The 23,754-nt window shown below is 34.7% G+C and overlaps 2 protein-coding genes across 3 annotated transcripts in view; both read right to left on the bottom strand.

Moving 5' to 3' along the window:
* Positions 1 to 271: 271 nt before the first annotated feature.
* On the bottom strand, positions 272 to 553 carry LOC130962543 (cell division control protein 48 homolog D-like). The gene has a single exon (XM_057888747.1). The coding sequence runs from the start codon at positions 551 to 553 to the stop codon at positions 272 to 274; it is 282 nt and encodes a 93-aa protein (XP_057744730.1).
* A 1,863-nt stretch (positions 554 to 2,416) lies between these two features.
* The window catches only part of LOC130961659 (uncharacterized), a 46,956-nt gene continuing 25,618 nt past the window's right edge, over positions 2,417 to 23,754 (bottom strand). For both annotated transcript variants that reach the window (XM_057887639.1, XM_057887640.1), the window contains exons 6-13: positions 21,885 to 22,763; positions 20,843 to 21,685; positions 19,750 to 20,430; positions 18,849 to 19,658; positions 13,370 to 14,977; positions 3,248 to 4,547; positions 2,895 to 2,997; positions 2,417 to 2,687 (exon numbers count right to left, since the gene is read on the bottom strand). In XM_057887639.1, the coding sequence (XP_057743622.1) occupies positions 3,279 to 4,547; positions 13,370 to 14,977; positions 18,849 to 19,658; positions 19,750 to 20,430; positions 20,843 to 21,685; positions 21,885 to 22,763 (6,090 nt within the window). In that variant the 3' untranslated portion in view covers positions 2,417 to 2,687; positions 2,895 to 2,997; positions 3,248 to 3,278. The remainder of the gene's footprint in view (positions 2,688 to 2,894; positions 2,998 to 3,247; positions 4,548 to 13,369; positions 14,978 to 18,848; positions 19,659 to 19,749; positions 20,431 to 20,842; positions 21,686 to 21,884; positions 22,764 to 23,754) is intronic.

The raw sequence follows: 23,754 nt of genomic DNA, 5'->3' as shown, positions 1-23,754 counted from the left end.
TTTAGATGGTGTTGTTTTGAAGAACTATTATCTAAATTTTAGCTTTAGTATTGGAGTTGCTATGTTTTGCTTGTGATTTAGGTTGGGAATAAGTTTTTGTGGTATTTTCTATATGGAAAAGTATATGGAACCAAAAACTAAATAAAACCATGTTAATTTATATTAATAATTAATTTTAAATTTTTTAAATTCAAAATTTAAAAAATTTAAAATTAATTAAGTAAACCTAATTAAAACCTATAAAAATCTTCCTCTTCTCTCTCACATTAACCTACCTACCTTCAACAACAATCACAAATACAGACCTCTCTCTCACCGTCAAGTTCTTTCTGCCTCCCCACCGCGATCCGCTAAATCCATGTGTATAACGAGCAAGAGCTGAAAGATCGACGTCCTTCGAGATTGATGACTTCCTCAAGCACGCCGCCTTGAAGATCTGGAGACGTGAACCCTCATCCGGTAAAGGAATGTATATCAATTGATCAAGACGTCCTGGCTGAAGCAATGCAGGATCTATAATGTCAGATCTGTTTGTTGCTCCAATGATGAACATGTTAATCCTTGTCCATACATGTACTAGAGGACGCATACATAACAATCTTTTGAATGGAAAGGGACGAATTTGTCATTCTTGAATCACATGTTGCTCCTCATATCATTACGATGTTGTTCTTTGTGTTTTGGGATATTAGGTGCTGTTTTGATGATTAAAGAGACTGCAAACTACACAATTACAAAAATATAAAAATAATATTCATTTAATATAAAAAAAACATCCTAATACTTAACAAAAAAGAAATATCTAATTATATTTTAGCAAAAATAATTAAATATCTATAAAATTAAAAAAAAAATAAAATTCTTAAAGAAATAGAAACATTCACATTTGTAATACAAAAAAAATTCTAAAAATATATAAAAGAACATCCATTTAGTATGCAAAAGAAACATTCTGATACTTAACAGAAAAAACATCCATATATATTAACTCATAGAGATTTTGGATTCACCCAAATATATTTTGACTGATTTTTGGCTAATACCCTTTTGGTTCCCTAAAAATTAGAAAAAAAATTATTCTTTTAAAACTTTAAAATAAATGTACGCACTAAAAATATATTTTATATTTTTTTATTAATTTAAAATCATAATGTCATGTATGCTCTAATAATTATATTGGAATAGATTACTAATATAGACATCATCTCTATACTCATAACTAATACATCAGATCTTATCTAACAATAAAATTTTTAAAAAATGGAAAATATACATCTCGTTATTATAGAAAGCACATTTTATGCAAGAAAAGGATAAACATATTGAATTTTTATTGAAATATAGGGTTATATTTACATACCATTCTCAACTCTATTTTGAGAGCATTCTCTTACGATTTCAACACAAACCACAATCCTTCAATCCTATATAATTATGAAAAATGCTATTTGGACAATAAAATTCAGCTTTTATTCAGTTTTTAAATTTAATATTTTATTATTTTAATTTTTTAATTAATCATATTTTTTATTTTTAAGAAATCACTTTTATTTTAAATACTTATTATCGTAAAATTTGTAATCACTTGCACTACATTAATTCTTTGCAAACTAAACTATAAAACTAGTAACAATTTTTTGTGTACTAATTTTTAAAAAATCAGTGAAGTTTTCAAAATCAATTAAACTCAATTCAATTATTTTTTTTATTCAAAACATTCAAAACTTATGTTAAAAACACATCTAAAATTAAATAAACAACATAAACACATTTAAAATTATGTATTAACACATCTAAATTATTCTCATTGTAGTTCTAAATTACATATTGAACACAGAAAAAATTAAACTCAAATACATATCCAAAATTATAAGAATGCACTCTAAATATTTTATCAACACATCCAAAACTTATGTAAAAAAACTTATATATGTACATAAGAACATAATGAATAACATAAACACATCTAAAATTAAATATTGACACATCTAAATTAGGTTAACATTATTACTCCCAAATCAAACATATGAGGAGGGGGAGGCACTGCAGCTCTGGATCTTTACGAAACAAAGATTTTATTACTGTGATTAAGATGGTTTAAGATTTATTTTAGAATTTTAAATTTGAAATTTTGAATTTTAACTAATTTTTGGATGTGTATTTAAATTGTAATATATTAATAATTAAATATATTAAATCTGAAACAGAAATTTAAAATTTAAAATTTAAAATTTAGTTTTATTTAGTTTGTATTTTGAATGTGTATTTAATTTTAAAAAGACACTAAATTTATTTATAATTTTTATATGCCTTTATTTTATTTTTTTTTTAAATTATTGTAATAAAAAACTGAATATTGTACAACTTTTAAAGGATACCTAGTTAAATTGTATAATTATTACAATTCACTATCATACATAAAAATACACTAGTGTTCTCAATAAATTACAAAGCACACATACCTTACATATTGTATAAAATACAAGATATAATTTTATTGATAAAACACACTTAGTTTATAGCTATGCCACTTAAAAGGCAATCACACACTTCTTCCTGCATAATGATACAGGGAACTTATTCATATCATGCACACCACACCACACTACTCAAACAGAAATGAATATTTGTTGCCATGATGATCCACTTATATCCTCTTAATTGCTGCATTTGGTGTCCCATAGAACCTTAAAAAATAAAAGTTCATAAACAATTGTTAGATATTGGTTGATGTTAAAAAAATTATAGGTTGTAAAAAACAAACTCTTCATGATTTGAGTTGAATGATTGTTACAATGTTACCCAAACTTATTAGAGTAAAACTTTCCTGTAGCAAAAAGAAATATGTAACTGCATCATTTTATTTATTTTCTCAAAATAAAATAAAAACTTACCAACCATCCTTATTTATTTGTCCGTTGCTCCTTGATTAGACTATTAGTTTTGCTGGTAACAAATGCATTGAAAATAAGCTTCTCTTAGCAAGGAACAAATTTCCTGCAAGAATTTATATACAAGACCTAGTTAACTCAAGATACATTAACTATACCGTTCTTTAATTTATTAAATTCTCACAAAGGACAAACATTGGATAATAAAATGAGCAATATCAATAATTTATATAACGAATATGGAGGAAGCAAATTAAATGATATTCCAAAACAGAAACTTGCTCCAATGTTTTGCTGCAGTGTATAACACGGAAAGTAAAAGAAGATATAAATTGAGCAGATAGAAAATAACTTACATATTAAATTATGATTGTACTAATTAACTCATCAATGCTGCTTCGTTCGTTTCTCAAATTCTTGACTGACTGCAACATTTGGATTATTTGTCCAGCAACTCACTCCATCTATCTCCACCTTCCGTAATCGAGGTGCTTCCACGTCACCACGTGAGAAAGTTTTCATGATCTTGCATTGACTGATCTTAATGTCCAAGTTTAAGTATGCTGAGAATTCCAGAGTTGACTTTCCCGTGAAAAAGCTTCCAAGTTTTGGCAATTCGCTTAGAGACAGATTCCAGAGGTGTGAGAATGTGAGCTCATGTGGCTCGTCTGCCTCTTGTGTTGCTAATACTACTGTTTTCAATGACTCACATTTGGAAATCTCCATCTTCCCCAATTTATGCAAGCTTTTGGCAGTTGAGAATGTGAACATGTACTCCAATCTGTTGCATTTAGTAACCTTGACTATCGTTAGAGATGGGAAATTCAAAGTTGATGAGTTTTCGGTGAAAAGACTTTCAAGTTTTGGCAATTCACTAAGAGTCAGATATGCCAAGTCTGAGAATGTGAGATCTTCTTGTGATTTGTCCCCTTTTTGTGTTGCCAAAACTACTGTTTCCAATGACTCACATTTGGAAATCTCCACCTGATACAATTTTTGCAAGCTTTTGGCAGTTGAGAATGTGAACAAATACTCCAATCTTTTGCATTCAGTAACCTCGACTATCCATAGAGATGGAAAATTCAAAGTTGAGTTTCCTTTGTAGAAGCTCTCAAGTTTTGGTATATGGCTAAGAGACAGGTTCTCAAGCCTTTCGAATATGATGACATCATGTGGTTGATAATCCACCATTAAACTTTCGAGTGCTTCACAGTTGGATATGTGTAACCCTCTAAGTTGAACAAGACATTTGGCGGCTGAAGAAGTGAACAAATACTTCAAAGATGCACAACCCTCAACTTTCAGCCATGTGAGATTAGAGGAGGCCACCCAGGTGTGCTGTAACCCAATGGATTCAAGCTTGTGCAGATTCTTCAATTCCAATTGTCGAACAAGCAGCTGTGAACGAATAATCTCAGGCTTTTGTAAGGGGAATATCTCTTTGAAAGCACTGTCGGCCACCCCAAGCATTTGAATATTGGGAAGTGGCACCTTCTTTGGGAAGAAATTAAAGGCAAATGCGGCATCTAAGTCATCAATATCATTAAAGCCCTGCAATCTCACATATTTTATGTTTTTGGGGCTCAAATAAAGCATCATCACACCTTCCATGTCTATTGACACTCGCTGTAAGTGAGGGGTAACAAATTTAACAACCTGCTCCATCGGATTCAAAGTTAATAAGAAGGACAACACATGGCCATCATGACATGTGAACATAATTTACCTTCTCCATTTTTTAATTGCTGCAAAATGCGTACAGTATTCCAAATAAAATGAAATCAATGAAGCACGCAGAAGCTTGTAAGTTAAACGTGTTAAAAATCTACTTTTCTTGATGATGAAGAAAACATCAATTGTTTGGGAAAAAAATGTGATTTTACTCGATCAATATAGCTTTTGTTATAAATAAAAAAAGATTTCACATGACAATTGAATTTAAAAATATTTTAAATAAAAAGATCAATTTGTTCAACAGAAAATAACAAATTTAATAAAGAATTTGGCACTTTTTTTTTTTAGTTATGAAAAGGTATTATTGTGACAAAGTCTATTACAAAATAGTTCAATATTTTTTTAAATAAATTATTAACTCATTATTTTCAGTTTCTTTGTTTAAAATTTATAGATACTCTTAATTTAATCCTAAACTCAAAATAAAAATCAATTCTTTTGAGTTCATTATTGTTCATACCCTGACCGGGCTCCTCCAAACTCGGCAAATTCATAAAAGGTCCGACCTCGTCCTAAGGCCCACGCCTAAAGGTCGGACCTCGGACCATAAAGCAAGGAAGGCCCATCAAAAGGAACGCAGCCCAAAACCTAAAGGCCGAAAAGGCCTAGAAAAGGCGGTTCCACAAAGATAGAGATAAAACTCCCAAAGATAAGATAAGATAAGAATATCTTATCCAGGGAAGATCACGGCCAACTACTATAAATACACTGGAGCACCCAGGTATGGCATTCATCCCACATTCTACACATATCTGCTTGGACCCATGCTAACTTAAGCATCGGAGTGTCATTGCAGGTACAACCACCAACCACTCTGCATATCAAGCTCGGGCCCCTGAACCCCCACCTCGGGCCTCTCCAGACGACCGAGCTACACGTTTCAGGTAACCCTCGGAACATTGGCGCCGTTGCCGGGGACCTGGAAGTCATCCCTCTACCATGGCGGACGACCCTCACAACAATGACCGCGCTGCATCCGAACAAGAGGATGAAATTGACACCGGAGAACGACCGGACAGCCCTCTATCACCACGCACTCCAGGAGGAAACAAACAGAATCGCCCAAAGACATCGCTCCCAAACAAAGATCCACAAAATTCCGAAAAAGAGAAGAGCTCGGAAATTCTAGAAGCAGTCCGGGCACAACAAAACCGACTGAAACAACTCGAAGAGGACATAAAGAAGCAGAAAGAAACTGAACAAGATCTGAGAAGGGAGACTCGAAAGCGCAGAGAATTAAAAGAAAAACTGCGGAAAATAGAGGCCAACCTGAAGGACCGGACAGAACGCGGCACCACCCCCGAAGGCAACCACGATCCTTTCACGCAAGAGATCATGAAGGAGAAGGTACCGCGAAACTTCAAACCACCCGATATGGACCTCTACGACGGCACCACCGATCCAAGTCACCACCTCAGCAACTTCAGAAGCAGAATGTACCTAGTCGACGCCTCCGACGCGATTCGGTGCAAAGCCTTCCCCACCACTCTCACCAAGTCAGCCATGAAGTGGTTCGACAACCTGCCACCAAGATCAATCACCAGCTTCGAAGACCTAACCAAAAAATTCCTAACAAGGTTCTCTATTCAAAAGGACAAGACAAAACATGCCCCCAGTCTACTCGGGATCAAACAAGGTAACCAAGAAACTCTCCGAGAATACATGGAGCGATTCAACAAAGCCTGCCTGGACATACAACACTTGCCCACTGAAGCAGCCATCATGAGACTAGCAAACGGCCTAAAAGAGGGACCGTTTAGCCAATTCCTATCCAAACGATACCCGACCTCCCTATACGAGGTACAGGAGCGGGCAGAAAAATATATCAACATGGAGGAAACCTCCCAGCTAAGAGACTCTTCTAGGAAGGAATCAACCTACCCACTCCGAGATCGAGATCGGGAACAGAAGAAGAAAGAAGAACCCAACTCGGACAAGCCACGGAAGTACCACAACTACACCCCCCTCCGAGTCTCCCTGGTAGACATCTACAGAGAAGTATGCCACACCGAAAAGATCCCACCGCCCCGACCGCTAAAACACAAGAGAGCGGGGAGAGATCGGTCCGAATACTGTGAATATCACAAGCTCTACGGTCATTCTACTAACGACTGCTACGACCTAAAAAATGTTATAGAAAAGCTAGCCAGAGAAGGAAAACTCGACAGATACATAGCAGAGAAAGGAGAAGAGACCAGGAAGAGAAGGCGGGGAGATAACGAAGATCGGGCCGAACAAGCCCCGCGAACCCCTGAAAGACACGTTCACATGATAAATGGAGGTTTTGCAGGCGGAGGAACATCCAGATCCTCGCGAAAAAGACACCTCAAAGAAGTCTATCACGTCCGAGAAGACAGTCCCCCTGCCCGAATTACCTACTATCTCATTTACCCGAGAAGATGCTCAAGGGATAATTCCCGGGCACGACGATCCAATGGTAATCACCATTATCCTAGCAAACGCCAATTTACATCGAACCCTGATTGACCAGGGAAGCTCAGCAGATATCCTGTTCAAAACGGCCTTCGACAAGCTCGGACTTGAAGAAAAAGAACTAAAGGCCTATCCCACCGACCTATTTGGGCTAGGGGATACCCCAATCCATCCCTTAGGATACATCTCGCTACACACTACCTTTGGGAGAGGCGAGCAATCTAAAACATTAAGCATCGACTACATTATAGTCGACGTCACTTCGGCATACAATGCCCTCATTGGGCGACCAACCCTAAACAGACTGGCAGCTATAGTCTCGACCCCACACCTCTGTATGAAGTTCCCTACCGCAAAAGGAATCGCTACCCTAAAAGGTGACCAAAAACTAGCGCGGCGATGCTACAACGAAAGCTTGAGCCTAAAAGGGAAAGAGGTCAACACAATAGAACTCGGACGAGTTCAAGCCCGAGAAGATCTTCGGCCACAACCAGAGGGAGAAACCGAAAAAGTCCAGATTGGGAACACACCTGAAAAAATAACAAACATAGGAGCAAACCTCGAAGCGGGCCTAAAAGAGGAACTCATAACCCTCTTAAGAGAGAATTCCGACCTCTTCGCCTGGAAAGCCTCCGACATGCCAGGCATAAGCCTCGACCTGATGTGCCATAAGCTATCAGTGTACCCGGGATCCCGACCTGTCCAACAAAGACGCGGGAAGCTCGGACCCGAGCGCATGCAAGCAATAGAAGAACAAATACAAGCACTGCTAGATGCAGGGTTCATTAGGGAAGTAAAATACCCCCTATGGCTCGCAAACGTGGTCCTGGTAAAAAAGCCCAACGGAAAATGGAGGATGTGCGTCGATTACACAGATCTCAACAAAGCCTGCCCCAAAGACCCATATCCACTACCAAACATCGACGCCTTAGTAGACGCAGCCTCAGGCTACAGATATCTCTCCTTCATGGACGCATACTCGGGATACAATCAAATCCCGATGTATGGACCCGACCAAGAAAAGACCTCGTTCATAACCCCAAGGGCAAACTACTGCTACGTAGTAATGCCCTTCGGGCTGAAGAACGCAGGGGCAACCTACCAGAGGTTAATGAACAAAGTGTTCTCAGAGCACATCGGACTACAGCTGGAGGTGTACGTCGACGACATGCTGGTAAAGACACAAGAAGACAGAAACTTGCTGACCGACCTCACCAGTGTCTTCGGCACCCTCAGAAAACACAACATGAGACTTAACCCGACAAAGTGCACCTTCGCCGCAGAAGCCGGAAAGTTCTTAGGCTTCATGCTGACTCAAAGGGGCATCGAAGCGAACCCGGACAAATGCCAAGCGATACTCAATATGAAGAGCCCGACGTGTGTCAAAGAAGTACAACAACTGAATGGAAGGCTAGCCGCCCTATCAAGATTCTTGGCAGGATCAGCAATAAAGTCACTACCTCTCTACTCACTCCTAAAGAAAGGGAAACCCTTCTCATGGACCCCGGAGTGCGAAAAAGCCTTTCAAGAATTCAAGGAATTCCTCGGGCAGCCACCAATCCTAAACCGACCTTTAAAAGGAGAAGAACTCGTACTATACCTCTCGGTTGGACATCGAGCAGTCGCTTCAGCATTAATACGAGAAAATGACCAAGGACAACACCCCATATACTTTGTAAGCAAGGCACTACAAGGGGCCGAATTAAACTATCAGAAGATAGAAAAATTCGCCTACGCCCTAGTGTTCACAACTCGGAGGCTCCGTCCCTACTTTCAAGCCCACACCATCAAAGTCCGGACAAACCAACCCATGAGACACATCCTCCAAAAAACAGACCTGGCAGGACGAATACTGCAATGGGCGGTGGAACTGTCCGAGTTCGACCTCCACTATGAAACCCGGACTGCCATAAAATCTCAGTATCTAGCCGACTTCATCGCAGAATACACTGAGACCCCTGGAACCCCACTCTCATGGAACCTGTATGTCGACGGGTCCTCAAACAAAACTGGAAGCGGAGCCGGGGTTATACTCGAAAGCGACCAAGGAACGCGGATAGAACTATCCCTGAAATTCGAGTTCCAAGCTTCGAACAACCAAGCCGAATACGAGGCCCTACTAGCAGGTCTAAAGCTAGCCGAAGAGGTCGGAGCCCAGAAAATCACGATCTTCAGCGACTCCCAGGTCGTCACATCACAAGTAAATGGAAGCTACCAGGCCAAAGACCCCACCATGAAAAAATACCTGGACCAAACACAGGCACAACTACGCCACTTTTCAGAGGTACAGATTCAGCACATACCTCGGGAACAAAACGCCCGGGCAGACGCCCTCTCAAAGCTCGCCAGCACCAAGCCCGGGGGCAACAACAGAAGTCTCCTCCAGGAAACCTTACAATCCCCCTCCGTGCTAAGAGAGGAAGAAACGCTAAATATATCCAACCAACAGCAAGGATGGATGACCCCCATACTCAACTACCTGAAGTCGGGAACTCTCCCCGCCGAAAGAAAGGAAGCTAAAAGACTCACGAAAGACGCCCAGAATTATACACTAATTCACGACGTATTATACAGAAGAGGATTCTCAAACCCCCTCCTTAGGTGCGTCCCGACCTCAGAAACAAAGAACGTCCTCGAAGAAGTCCACGGAGGCATGTGTGGGAACCATCTCGGAGCTCGGGCATTATCCAAAAAAGTAGTCCGAGCCGGGTTCTACTGGCCGACCTTGCAGAAAGACGCAACGGAATTTGTGAAAATATGCCCCCCTGCCAAAAACACGCCAATTTCCACAGGGCACCACCCGAAGACCTTATCAGCATCACCGCACCATGGCCCTTCGCAAAATGGGGACTTGACCTACTCGGCCCGTTCCCCCAAGGACCGGGGCAAGTCAAATACCTCATAGTAGGGGTCGACTACTTCACAAAATGGATCGAAGCTGAACCCTTAGCCACCATTACGGCTCAGAAAAGCCGCAAATTCCTATACAAAAACATTGTCACAAGGTTTGGAGTCCCCTACTCCATCACAACAGACAATGGAACACAGTTCACGGACACAAGTTTTCAGAACTTGGTGGCCGAACTAAAAATCAAACAGCAATTCACCTCAGTCGAGCACCCACAAGCCAATGGACAAGCAGAGGCCGCAAATAAAGTCATCTTGGCCGGGTTAAAACGAAGACTCCAAGAGGCCAAAGGGGCATGGGCCGAGGAGCTCCCCCAGGTACTATGGGCATATCGGACAACTCCACACTCTACAACGGGAGAATCGCCATTCCGACTAGCTTACGGGATGGAAGCAATGATTCCTATCGAAATAGATGAAGGGTCACCCAGAGTCATCTTCTACAACGAAGAAGGTAACCCGCAGGCACAGAAGGAAGAACTCGACCTCCTTCCCGAGGTCTGAGAAAGAGCCCAGATCCGAGAAGAAGCCTTAAAACGGTGAACGGCCCTCAGATACAATCAGAAAGTAATAAAGCGAAGCTTCTCCATTCACGACCTAATTCTAATCCGAAATGACATCGGAACACAAAAGTCGGGAGAAGGAAAGCTAGCTGCAAATTGGAAAGGACCCTACAAAGTAACAGAAGTCTTAGGAACAGGCTATTACAAAGTATCCGACCTAGAAGGCAATGAGCTGCCCAGGGCCTGGCACGCCTGTAATCTAAGACGGTACTACAGCTAGAAAAGTTTAACCCGAGGTGTACTCTTTTTCCCTACAAGGGTTTTTTAATGAGACACCCGGTCAAGTAAGGCACCCGACCTAGCCAAGGGTAAACACTCTGTAAATATTCTTTCTTTTTTAATACTAATCAAATTTTTCTATTTTCTTTTCTTCTTCCTCGTGATGAAACAAATCCTGAAAAGTACCCCGCCAAGGCGCATTAATTTATGCTCGACAAAACGCAAAAAATCATTTGCCAAGAGACCACACAAGGTCGGCAAAGATAAAAGCGACGAGGTTCAAATTAATGTGAGAAGTTATAAAGCAACTCTGAAAAGGCTCAAAAAAGCCAAATAAAAAGAGATTACAAAAATAACTTAAAAGGCCGACCAACGACAAGGTCGGGCCCAACAAAGGGAAGTACTCGACCGCCCTACCCGAGGTCTGAGAAAAAGCCCGGATCCGAGAAAGAAGCCTTAAAACAGGCGAAAAACAAAGATTTCGAAAACGCTTACTAAAAAGTTGCTATACAACTAAAAAGTACAAAGCGAAAAAACGAAATCGAAGGAAAGGGTAAAACAAAAGTTTCAAGCGCTAGCTAAAAGGTTGTTATCCAAAAACAACTAAAAAGCATAAAAGCGGAACAAAAAGTCAAAACGCGAACAAAGCACCGCATAATAAGCTAAAAAGTTACTACAAGTAGCTAATAGCAAAAAGGTGTCCAAAGCATTCACAGAAACCATCCAAAAACAAAAGAGCCCACAGGCCGGGCAAAAAACCAAAGATAAAAGGATTACAGAGAATCAAGATTCTTTCCGGACTCCACATCAACAGAAGGCTGCGGAGGAAACATATGCTACAGTGCCTACGGAACCTAGCTAAATACTCAGAATCTACCACAGAAGGGACTCTTAGAGGAAGAGGGTCTACCCAACCAAGACCACATGGAATTTTAGTCGACATCGCTTGAAGAACCTTTCGAGACATAAAATTCTTACCTACAAAGAAGAATACAACAACAAGCAAAAATCACATAAAGAAGACAGCATTCAGCAAAGCAAGAAACAAAAACCCCACGAAGAAAATGCGGCAACCCGGAACAAAAAATACCAGAGAGCAAAAAGAGCCCCCCCCCCCCCATATACAAACAAACAAGCAATGGCGGCGCCTCTTTTCGGGGCAACCCAGGCATAAAAAAGAGAAACAAACAAAGAGCCACACAAAGAACAGAAGCATATATGAAACAAGAAAAGAGAAACATGGGAACAAACCTGGAAGAAAGAAACGAAGACGACGAGCTCCGAAGCAAGGAGAACAAAACGACGGCACAGAGGAAACCCCAGAAAGACACACGGAGAGATTCGGGGAAGCAGAGCAAAGAGAGAGAAGAAGCAGTGCTCGAAAAGGATAAAGAAAAACAAAAACGCAGAGAAAGAGGAAAAGGGGCAAATAAATAAAGCCTTCACAGAAGCCCGAACGGAAATCGAGGAAAAACGGTAAAATGCAATAAATGCAGGAACGGCCATTTTTGAATTTTGAAAAACTACTATGCCCGAGCCCGACCTCCCAAAAAGGACGGACTCGGGCAGGGGCACTGTTCATACCCTGACCGGGCTCCTCCAAACTCGGCAAATTCATAAAAGGTCCGACCTCGTCCTAAGGCCCACGCCTAAAGGTCGGACCTCGGACCATAAAGCAAGGAAGGCCCATCAAAAGGAACGCAGCCCAAAACCTAAAGGCCGAAAAGGCCTAGAAAAGGCGGTTCCACAAAGATAGAGATAAAACTCCCAAAGATAAGATAAGATAAGAATATCTTATCCAGGGAAGATCACGGCCAACTACTATAAATACACTGGAGCACCCAGGTATGGCATTCATCCCACATTCTACACATATCTGCTTGGACCCATGCTAACTTAAGCATCGGAGTGTCATTGCAGGTACAACCACCAACCACTCTGCATATCAAGCTCGGGCCCCTGAACCCCCACCTCGGGCCTCTCCAGACGACCGAGCTACACGTTTCAGGTAACCCTCGGAACAATTATCAAACTAGAATTTATTACAGATAATTTCAAAAATATTATTTGACATTATACTTGAAACATACGAGGGCAACAAATCAATGGAACTAACTTTTTTTCAATAAGCTTATTTTCAAAAGAAAGACAAAAGTGTTAATTTCTTTAAGTAATATCATAAAAGAATTAAAATAAGTTTAGTATTGTATATTTTTTTTAAGAATAAAAATATTTTTTTGATAAAAAAAATAAACTATGTTAACGAATTTTTGAAACGAATATCTAACATTATTACGTTATTAATATAAATCGATATATGCATATGCAATTTTATATGTTCAGCATGCAATTTTTAAACTGACTCTTAGATGTGCATATAAGCTATACAAGAGATCAGAAATGGCAAAAGCTGTTCGTATTTTCTAATGGTGGGTAGCTTCTGATATTATAGATACATGCATTTGGCTCATTATGAATGATTTAAAAGAATGAGCTGTTTATTGGGATAAATAAAATGCAGTTTCTTCAAAAGTACATATTCCACGGAGAAATAAGCATATCATATATAAAACTAACAAGATTAGAAAGTTACGAATATTTTTAAGGTAGGAGCTTTCGTACCTTTGCAGTGGAATCTGTTGCAAATTTACACTGAGAAATATCCAATTCTATTAACTCGAGCAAATTTAGAATGTGCATTCCAGCATATATGTATGTAAGATTTGGCAAATTGTGCAGAGTCAATGAGGTTAGCTTAGGGAACATAATAAGCTTCTTATTTGTTTTTTCATTGTCTGCTTCATCTTTTATAACAATTTCAACCAATTCCTCACAATTTTTCACATCTATCTTTTCCATGTTAGACATGGGCAATGATGCTGGCAACAAGCTTGTGAGGCTTTTACATCCATTCACAACCACTTCCTCCAGACATGGAAAGTTGAGAATACTTCTTTTAGGATTCTTGTTCCAAATATGACTTAGAGTTGGCAGATGCTCCAAAGTCAATTTCTTCAAAGGAATATCTATTATTGTATCTTTGACTTCAAATATAACCTCAACAGAAATTATGTCTGTATCTTCCACATCATTTATTGGAGCATCTTTCACATCAAATATTGTCTCAAAGGAACCACAATTTCCAACCACCAACTCTTCCAATTTATGAAGGGAATGTAGCATATGCCATGGTAATAATGCATTTGATAATGAAAATTCAGAGTCTTCCATTCCATGATAAATGTAGCTCAGATTTGGCAAATTCCACAGCTTCAGACAAGATAGCTTGGAGAAGATATTAAACTGTTTATCTACATCTTCTTCTTTGATTAGTTCATCTCTTGCGACAATTTCAACTAACTTCTCACAATTCTTCACTTCTAACTTTTGTATGTTAACTGATTCTGGGAACAAGAATTTTAAGCTTGCACATTCATCAACAATAACCTCCTCCAATTTCGGAAGACTGAGCTTTCCTTTAGGATGCTTGTTCCAAACATGGATCAAAGTTGGAAGTTTCTCCAAAGTCAATTTCTTCAAAGGAATAACAGTAATCATGTTTGTATCTTCTTCATTTGTTGGCGCATCTTTCACATCAAATATAGTCTTCAAGGAACCACATTTTCCAACCATCAACTCTTCTAATTTATGAAGAGAAGGTAGCAAATGCGATAGTAATGGACACTTCAAATTTGGCAAATTCCACAGCTCCAGAGAAGATAGCGTGGAGAAGATGCTAACCTGTTTGGCTACATCATCTCCAGCAACAATTTCAACTAACTCTGCACAATTCTTCACTTCTAACCTTTGTATGTTACCCTTGCCAACTGATTCTGGGAACACCGATTTTATACTTTCACATTCATCAACAATAACCTCCTCTAGTTTTGGAAAGCTGAGCTTTCTTTCAAAATCCTTGTTCCAAACATGCCTTAGATTTGGAAGTTTCTGCAAAGTCAATATCTTCAAAGGAATAACAATATCTGCTGTTGTATCTTTGATTTCAAATATGGCCTCAACAGAATTGCATCCCCGCACCTCCAACTCTTGTAATCGACTGAGAAAGGGAAGTAAATGAGAAGGTAGTATTGCGGTTGTAAAAAATTCATCACACCCTTTCACCATCAGACTTTTTAAATTGAAACCAGAGGAAAAGGCCTCAGCTGGAATATGCACTTTATCAAGCCATAAATCTTTCAGCTCTGGGTGATCGCCAAGATCAAGAGATTCCTGAGTTTTATTATGTCAGGAAAATAGATATAATAAAAAAGATTAATTAGAACTTTAAACATTTCAAATTTCTTATCAGAAATAATAATAATGGTGAATATAATTAATTACAGAAAAAATAATAAATAGATTCTGAGCTTTTTAATTGGAAAGATCATTATCAAATTTTAATGGGTAACATATAAATTCCTTTGCCGATAGTTTAAAATTGGTATAAAAAAAATCTATGTATCACTTATTTACAAAGGTTTAGATATGGTTAGCATAATTTATTTTCTAATTATTTATTTATCACTTACCACTATATTCAAATTAAATATTTTATAAATATATATTTGGAATTTTATATTCACCCACATTGATCATTTTGTCAAAATTATTTTAACCAATTATATTTCTTTTGGCCTGACCATAAAACAGCTAACCAAAAAATAATATATTGCCAATTTTCATTTCATTTCTAAAATTTATATCAATATATAATAAAGGATATATGATCAATTTCTTAACTGGTGAATTTTGTACTAAGATCTTAGCATGTTTAACGTAATTTTAGAGACATTTATAGCCACTTATGTTAATTTATATTATAAAAAAGCAGTACAAACATATATATAAAAAAATAGTTGTGATAGCATAAATCAAATACAATGTTAAAAACATATAAAAATTTATCTTCGTCGATTTTAAAAAATTATACTCCACGCATCCTTTTTATATATTACTCTAAATAAATGCATTTATTGATTAATAAAAATATAACTGATGATAATTTAGTGGCGTTTAGAAAAATGAGAGTGATATCATGAAAAAAAAAATTGAAGTGGTGAAAAAAAAAAGAAATAAATAGATTATAAGCAGATACGTCATATATTTATTTTAATATACTTGTACAAAAAAAAATAAAAAATAAAAAACATATATTAGCCTAGAAAGTTAAAAGTAAGAGTAGATATTATTATGGAACAAAAATTTAAATAAAAATAATTATCTAAATAAAAAAACATAAAAATGAATATAATCTAATAATGCTTAAAATATTTTTCTATTAATATAGATCCAAATTGAAAATTTGTTAAAGATATTTTCATCATACATCACCTGTTAAATAATTATAGTATTTTAGTTGCATTATTCTATTTTTTTATTCTGGTATCCAACACCTCGAATTAAAAATATTTATATATTTCTTTTATATTGAAAAATAATAATTTTTTTAGTTGAATATTGAGATATGCTACCAAAAAATATTGTAGAGTAACATGATATAGAAGAGTGATGTTAGCTTGCTTTGTTAAACTTTTTAAAAAGTCACAGTATTTTATTTTGTATTTAGTAAATCAAAATGAATATATATTTATACTTTTAGTTTTAAAAAATTGGAGATACTATTTGAAGTGTTTTTTAAAATTAGTTTGTATTTATTGAAATTAAAAAGTCTTTAATATAATTTTATATATTAATAAATATTTATATTTATTTTTATTAAATTATTGATGCCAAATTTTATTTTCAATCAAAATCTCTCTATTTTTATATATAATATGATCATTTTAAATTTTAAAAATTATTTTATTAAATATAATTATTATTTATATTTATTAAAAATTATTTTTAATTTAATTTATAAAATATAAATGGTATAATTTTTACAAATTTATTTTTCAAAAGTCAATTTGGTAAAATTATTTGTGAAAAATAAAAGATTTCTCAAATTTTTTATATATGGATTACACGTATAATACGTGGTTAATATTATATATATGCTAATCTCCTTACGAGATGCTTATATACAAATTAAACATTTATATGCTTGCATTAATATAGTTTTGACAAAAAACTTTTCTTTTCTAGAATTTATATCAATATAAACAATATAAAAATAGGTGATCCGTTTTTTGTCAGTATGTCATATTTAATATATATTTTAAAGACATTTATAATATAAAAAATAGTACAAAATCTAAAAATAAATAGTTGTAATAACATGAATTAAATATGCTTTTAAGATTTAACATATAAAAATTTATCAAAACACCGTCATACATATAGCGTTAGTGAGTTAGAGTAAATATCATTTTGATATTTGCATTTTGTTAACAATTAATATATGTTTTCTTTTTATTTTGTTTTGTTGATTGAAAAAACCTACATATAAAATTATTATGTCACAATTGTATTTTTGTTTAGATGTCATTGAATTATTATATATTAATAGTATTTGAAAAAGTCTAAGAAACCAGCAGTTTTATTAAAATTTGGCCAATACTTAACTGTAAAAGAATGAGTAATTTTATATCCTTAGATATAATCTCATACCATTAAAAATATTAATAATGATTAATTAATGACTACAAATCACAAAACTTGCTGACTCTCTAATTCTCCTCGTAATATTTTTGTTTTCAAAAATATGCTTCACTTATTCTTTTTTATCTCTTATTACTAGTTACTAACGTTTAGATGTCAGGTTATTAGGAAACCTAAACTCAATCTAAAAAAATTACTAAATAACATTTAATTAGTAAAAAAAGAAAGAAAGTAGTTGAGCAATTCTAAATGAACTTATTAATGAAGAATTTAGTTATATATTATTAGGATAGAAAAATGAGAATGAAAAATGGTATGAAACAAAACAAAAGAAAGAAAAAGTTAAAGTAATTAATAATAAAGTAACAATAGAGTATGTATATACACTTATCTACTATAATATAATCTGATCTCTTTGTTTTACGATAATTTCAAAACAAAAGGATGCATATTAATATTAAATCTTACTAACGTTTAAAATTATATTATTAAATAAAATCACTCTTAAATAATTGAATATACAAAATATTATATATTATTCTTTATTTTGAAATCTTTCTCACAATATATTTTTATAAATATTAAATTTTATTGGAAAATTTTATTTAATGGCATATGACAAAAATATCAAATATTTTTTATTTTTATATAAATTTATCTTATTATTTTTATTTCATTCACTAAACAAAAAAAATTAGTAAATCTTAAATTTGGTTGAAGATTTCTTTTTATGCCACTTACCACCTTCTTTTATTTTGGTAATTTCACACCTCAACCTTTTCCTTACTATCCTCATTTGCTCATATTTCTCTTTTTATTTATATTTAAAATTTTTATTTTATTAATAAATTTCTTTTGACATCACCTACATACCTCACCCATTTCACTACTCTTGTATAGCCTTTTTTTATATTTTACATTAGATAAATTTATAAGTAATAGATATATAATAGATTAACTAGGATTAAGTTAAATTAGTTGAGCATGGTAAATAATTCTAACTAAATTTATATTGTATATAATCAAAGCGACTTTTATTAAGACAAATATTAAAATTAGTTTGAAAGTCATTATTCAAAGAAAACATATTTTATTTTTAACCTATTATTTATTTATATGTGCTATAATTTTTTAATTAATTTAAATTTAACATACATTGAGAAATAGGAATAGCCATACGTACTTATATAATGGCGCCAAGTCATACTTAATTATATGTATACAAAACATTTAGCTAGGAAAGATAACATCATGAAAAGTAATAATTTTCTATAGACAAAATGAAAATGGAAAATTAGTGCAAAACATATATTGTTTAACATCACAATATAGTCGTATAAGATTGTCTTACGGATTAAAAAAGAAAACCATATGCATAAGTTTTTTTAAAAAGTTATATATCTTTGTCCTATTATTATTATTATTATTATTATTATTATTATTATTATTATTATTATTATTATAAGCAAGGGTTATTGGCTAGACTTGGAAAGAAAACAAAACTTGAATTAAACAAAAAAAAGAAATAAACTTTGATGGAAATAAATTTAAAAGTTTTTACCTGTTGTAGAGACTCGCATACAACAGCTATGTTTAGATCATGGACGAACCACCTTTCAGCTTCATAAGAGGAGTAAAATACTTTCAGCTTCCCATGTATTTCTGTTTGCGAGAAAATTTTCATCTTGGGGCAGCTTAGTATGTCCAGCTGAATCAACGAGGGGAACTGCAGTGTGGCATTCCCTGAATAAAAGCATTCCAGGTTATGCAGAGATACAAGAGTTATCCTGTGTAGGCGGTTAAATTCAATAATGTCTTCCGTCCCACTTTCTTGTTGCACTATTTCTTTCAATGAGTCACACCCATCAACTTTCAACTCCTCAAGGTGTATTAGCATTTTTACTGCTGAGGATGTCAATAAACATTCCAATCCATTACAGTCCTTTACATGCAATTCTTTCAGATTGGAGCCTGATTGTAGTACTAATACTGTTGTCAATTTTGGACAATAAGAAACCTCCAATAGCCGCAGATTTGACAAGTATTCTATCCCACTAATGGAGTTCAGCTCACGTAGTGAGTCCAACTTCAATTCTTTCAAGTGAAGCATCCTCTCACCCGTTTCTTTGGGAATATTGATGGTTTTGCAATGTTTGTTCCCATATATATCAATAATCTCTAATTTGGGAAGCATCTTGTCAGCAAGTATCTCAAATGGTGAAGTAGAGTTCTCTCCATCATCATTGTAACCATAGTAATACCTAAGGAAAAGTTCATTTAAATAGTGATGAAAGCCGCCTTTATTCATAAACTGCTTCGCCCAAGTGTGATTTGGATTGAGCCACAACTTCTCCACCTTGGAAACACCGTCCTATTAATGAATTAAGGCAACGCAAATGATAAGAAACAAAATATATAAGAGAAGAAAAAGTGTATATAGACCCCATGCACTTGCTTATTACCTCCGGATATTTTTGTTGTTGCTTCGGAAACAGCTCCAGCTGCTTTAACTCGGGGCACTCCAGAGTCAATCTTCCAGAGTTTAAGTCTCTTAGCTGTGGCAACTCTGATAGTTTTAGTTTGGTTAAACGAGGAAACACAAACTTTTGTGATCCTTCCACTGCTTCCTCTTGATCTTTTCCAACAAGTTCTTGCAACTGAGCGCAATCGCTTACATCAAGTTCCTGGAGCTTTTTAAGATCTCTGGCCAAGACAGTAGGAAACACACTTGTCAGTTTACTACAACCATTGATAGTGACCTGCTGCAGATTTTGAAAGCCTAGAAGGATTTCTCCTTTGTCATGTTGCCACACACTCTTCAGTTTTGATAGTCCCCCTAAACTTAGCTTCTTCAGTTGGAATGATGATCCCCTGCTCTTAATGTCATCCATCTCAAAAATGCTTTCTATGCTCTCGCATTTCCACACTTGAAGTTCTTGTAAGCTCTTCAAACAACAGAGAACATTTGACGGAATTGCATGCGTATTAGATGCATACCAGTGATATAGCGTCAGAGTTTTTAAACCAGAAAACCAATCTTTCTGGGGACCTTCTTTACTTTGCCAGATTGGTATTAGAAGATCTTTATCAGAATCCAAATTCAACTCATCCAAATCCAACTCATTCATGCCTTCAAAAAATTTCTGTGAATAATGCAAAATTAGTTATCACAATTATAATTTAGTTCATGCAAACCAAATGCATGACTATTATCAAAATGTTTTTCCTATTAGCTTAAGTCAAATAGCTAGAGATATAAGTGCAACCAACCACTAACAAAAATGCAACTCGAAAGTTTACTAGAACAAAAAAAAAAAAATTGAAGTATACTTGTTATATTATTCGAATATTTCATCTAATAATGAACTGCGTAAATAAAAATGTTAATTATAAGGTCTTGTCCAAATAATTTAAACAAAGTTAATATTCGAATAAAATGAAATAAGTTACAGAATAAAATAAAATGAAATAATATATATGTCTTAATTATTAATTAAATGAGGAAATGAAAAGGAACCACTAACAAAAAAAAATGAAATTTCATAAAAGACTTACCTTATTGTCAAATATGTATCTTATTGTAGATCCTATATTGTCTTCGTACCAGCACCATCTCTTTTTCTCTTTGTCATGCACATAATATATTTTTTGCAAATTTGGCCCACACTCGACTTTCTTTTTAGAGAAATTTTTCATGTTGGGACATGCACTCACAATAAAATTCTCCAGTGATGGGAATTTAAAGGCACAATTCTTGGAGTTGCAGAAACTATTAAGGCTCTCCAATGACACAAGCTCAAGAGTTGTCAATTGTTTGAAAATGATGGGAACCTCCGTGCCTACATTTTCTTTTTCTTCTTGTCCTTCTTGTGTTTTCTCTAAAACAATTTCCTTTAAATATTCACAATTGATTACCTTCATGGTTTTGAGTTGACCCAAGCTTTTGGCAGTTGATGGTGACATCACATATTTTAAGTCCTTACAGTCAACCACTTCTAGAATTGTCAAGTGAGCGAGAGACACAGACGAAGGTGCTATGGTGTGCAACTTAAAACAATTGTTTATAACCAATGACTCTATCTTTTGAAGAACTGCATCTTGTTCAAAGCAAATCTTCGGAAGAAACGTGTTTGTTAATGTCAAGCTTTTCAACTTTGGCACAACCCCAATAGCGGGCCTTCTTGTTCCACCAGGCTTCAATTCTCTAAAGAAACAATCATTCAAGCATAAGCTCTTGAGGTTAGGGTTGGAATGAAGGAAACAATATATAATATCAGAATCCGTCAGTCCAGACAACTGAAGCTCTTCTAAGCTATCCCTTCTGTAGTCATAGTCCATGGATGACCCCAGTAGATGTCGTGATTCAATGTGCATGGACTTTAACTTGTTATTGATTACCTATATCAAATAAATAATGAAAATCAATAAATTATATATAATAGAATCTAAATATGTTAAAATATATTTATATACAACATTGTCATTGACTGTTCTATTTTAATTAATTTGTTTAATTTTTCTTATGCCATAAACTTTCTTCCATTTTACTACTAGCAAGCTAGAATCTATGGAGAGTTAAAAGACTTGCTAGTATTACCTCCTTTACTTTTACTTTTACTTTTACTTCTCTTTCTCCTTCTTCTTCTCTAGTTTTAGAATTTTCTGGAAAAAGAACATTCATTATTTCTGCATGTGATGAGGTTTCTTCAAATAGTTCCAACAAGTCACAACTTTTAATAGATAGGTCTTTTAATGTTGGACAACTTAATTCATAAGATCCTGGTGAATAGAAGCTCTTGAATTTTGATAATCCAAAAAACTTCACAGTAGTCAATTTAGGAAACTCAAATTGAATAGGACTACTTGAGTTGATGACAGCATCTTCTCCCTTGCACACTATTTTTCTCAATTTAGACAAGATGAATTTAACAGGGCCATTTTTGTCGATGACAGCATCGTCTTCTCCCTTGTTGCCCACTATTTCTCTGAGTTGAGAGCAATCTGATACCACAAGGCTTTCAAGGCTTTCAAGGCTTATTTTAACATTCTTGACTACAGAAACTGAAAATATATTTTCCAACCTTCCACAATGATGCACCCATATCTTTTGCAATTTGAGATCACTCCATTTTACTTCTTTTTCCCATTTGAATACACTCTCCAGTTTCGGGAGTGCTTCTAAATGAATATCTTGCAACTTGATATTATGCATAGCATCTTGTCTTTTATCATCATCATTAGCTTCTTCAAATATAACTTTGATTGATGCGCAGTTCGTAACCCTCAAGCAACATAAACTAGACAATCTTCGAGCCATATTATGAGGAATTACATTGACCAGTTCATCACAATTATCAATGATCAGAGTGTTCAGCTTGCCAAAGGAATTTTCAGGAGCTTCATCAGAATTCCATATATTACACAATCTCTTCATGTTACTCAGCTTAACGGTCTTCAGGTTTGGAAAAATGGCATCCTGCTTTTGGTTGACATACAATATAGCAAGCTAATCAAAATTAGAAACTATGATAAATACTTGTATTGGATTCAAAATGGGTGATTGAATGAAGCGGTATAGAAATTCATGTGAAGGTGCATGGATCTATAAAAAAGTTAAATAAGGAATATGAATGCGAATGGATGAAGAGATAAGTATATATGCAGCAAAGGAAGGAGAACTAAAAGCCCTGTTCGTTGTTTTACATTTTCATTCCAAGACAGTGTAACAAAGGAAGCACGAGATTCAGAGCGGCTTATGAGCAATAGCATTAGGCTTCAGGATCTTCTAAAACATGACATTATTTTTTTTGAATGTCAAATGTTCACCAACTTTTGAAAATGAGATCACTTATTCTGTTATGAAATATTTAAATGCTAATTTTACTAAAAGAATGTTAAAGAATAGACAAAATTTATTATTTTTGGCCAATAATTAATAAGCAATATTTAAAAGTATGGATTAAAGATATAATTAAATTATTATTATTAAACTAAAAAATTAGATTAATAATTAAAAATATTAATAAAAATAATAAATTTTGCTAATTCTTATATTTTTTAATTTTATTATTAGTTAGAATTTGATTAAATTAGATAGAATTAACTATAAATCAATTTTAAATTTATTTGATTTTCTTCATATTTGACTATAAAGAACTCTTTGGTATTCTTTATTATTATTAGTGTTATTATATTCTACAGTAACAATGTTATATATTTTAGGAGTGTCATCGTCAATCATTTACCGACAATATATATGAGAATGAATATTATTTCTCTGTATATATAAAAAAAAAAAAAGAGTGTTGTAGGTTCTCAAACTAAAATCTATCTATTTATAATATATAAAAATTTATATCAATTTTTTTTATAATAAATTTAAATCATTTTTATCTTGTTAATTATATTACATCAGCAATTTAATAACTTAGCAAAAGATAAAATTAGCCCATTATTTTTTAATAATT

The sequence above is a fragment of the Arachis stenosperma genome, chromosome 2 (genome assembly GCF_014773155.1).
Source record: "Arachis stenosperma cultivar V10309 chromosome 2, arast.V10309.gnm1.PFL2, whole genome shotgun sequence".
NCBI lineage: Eukaryota > Viridiplantae > Streptophyta > Magnoliopsida > Fabales > Fabaceae > Arachis > Arachis stenosperma.
Note: the sequence above shows the minus strand (reverse complement) of the source record. Positions and strands in the feature narration are given on the sequence as shown.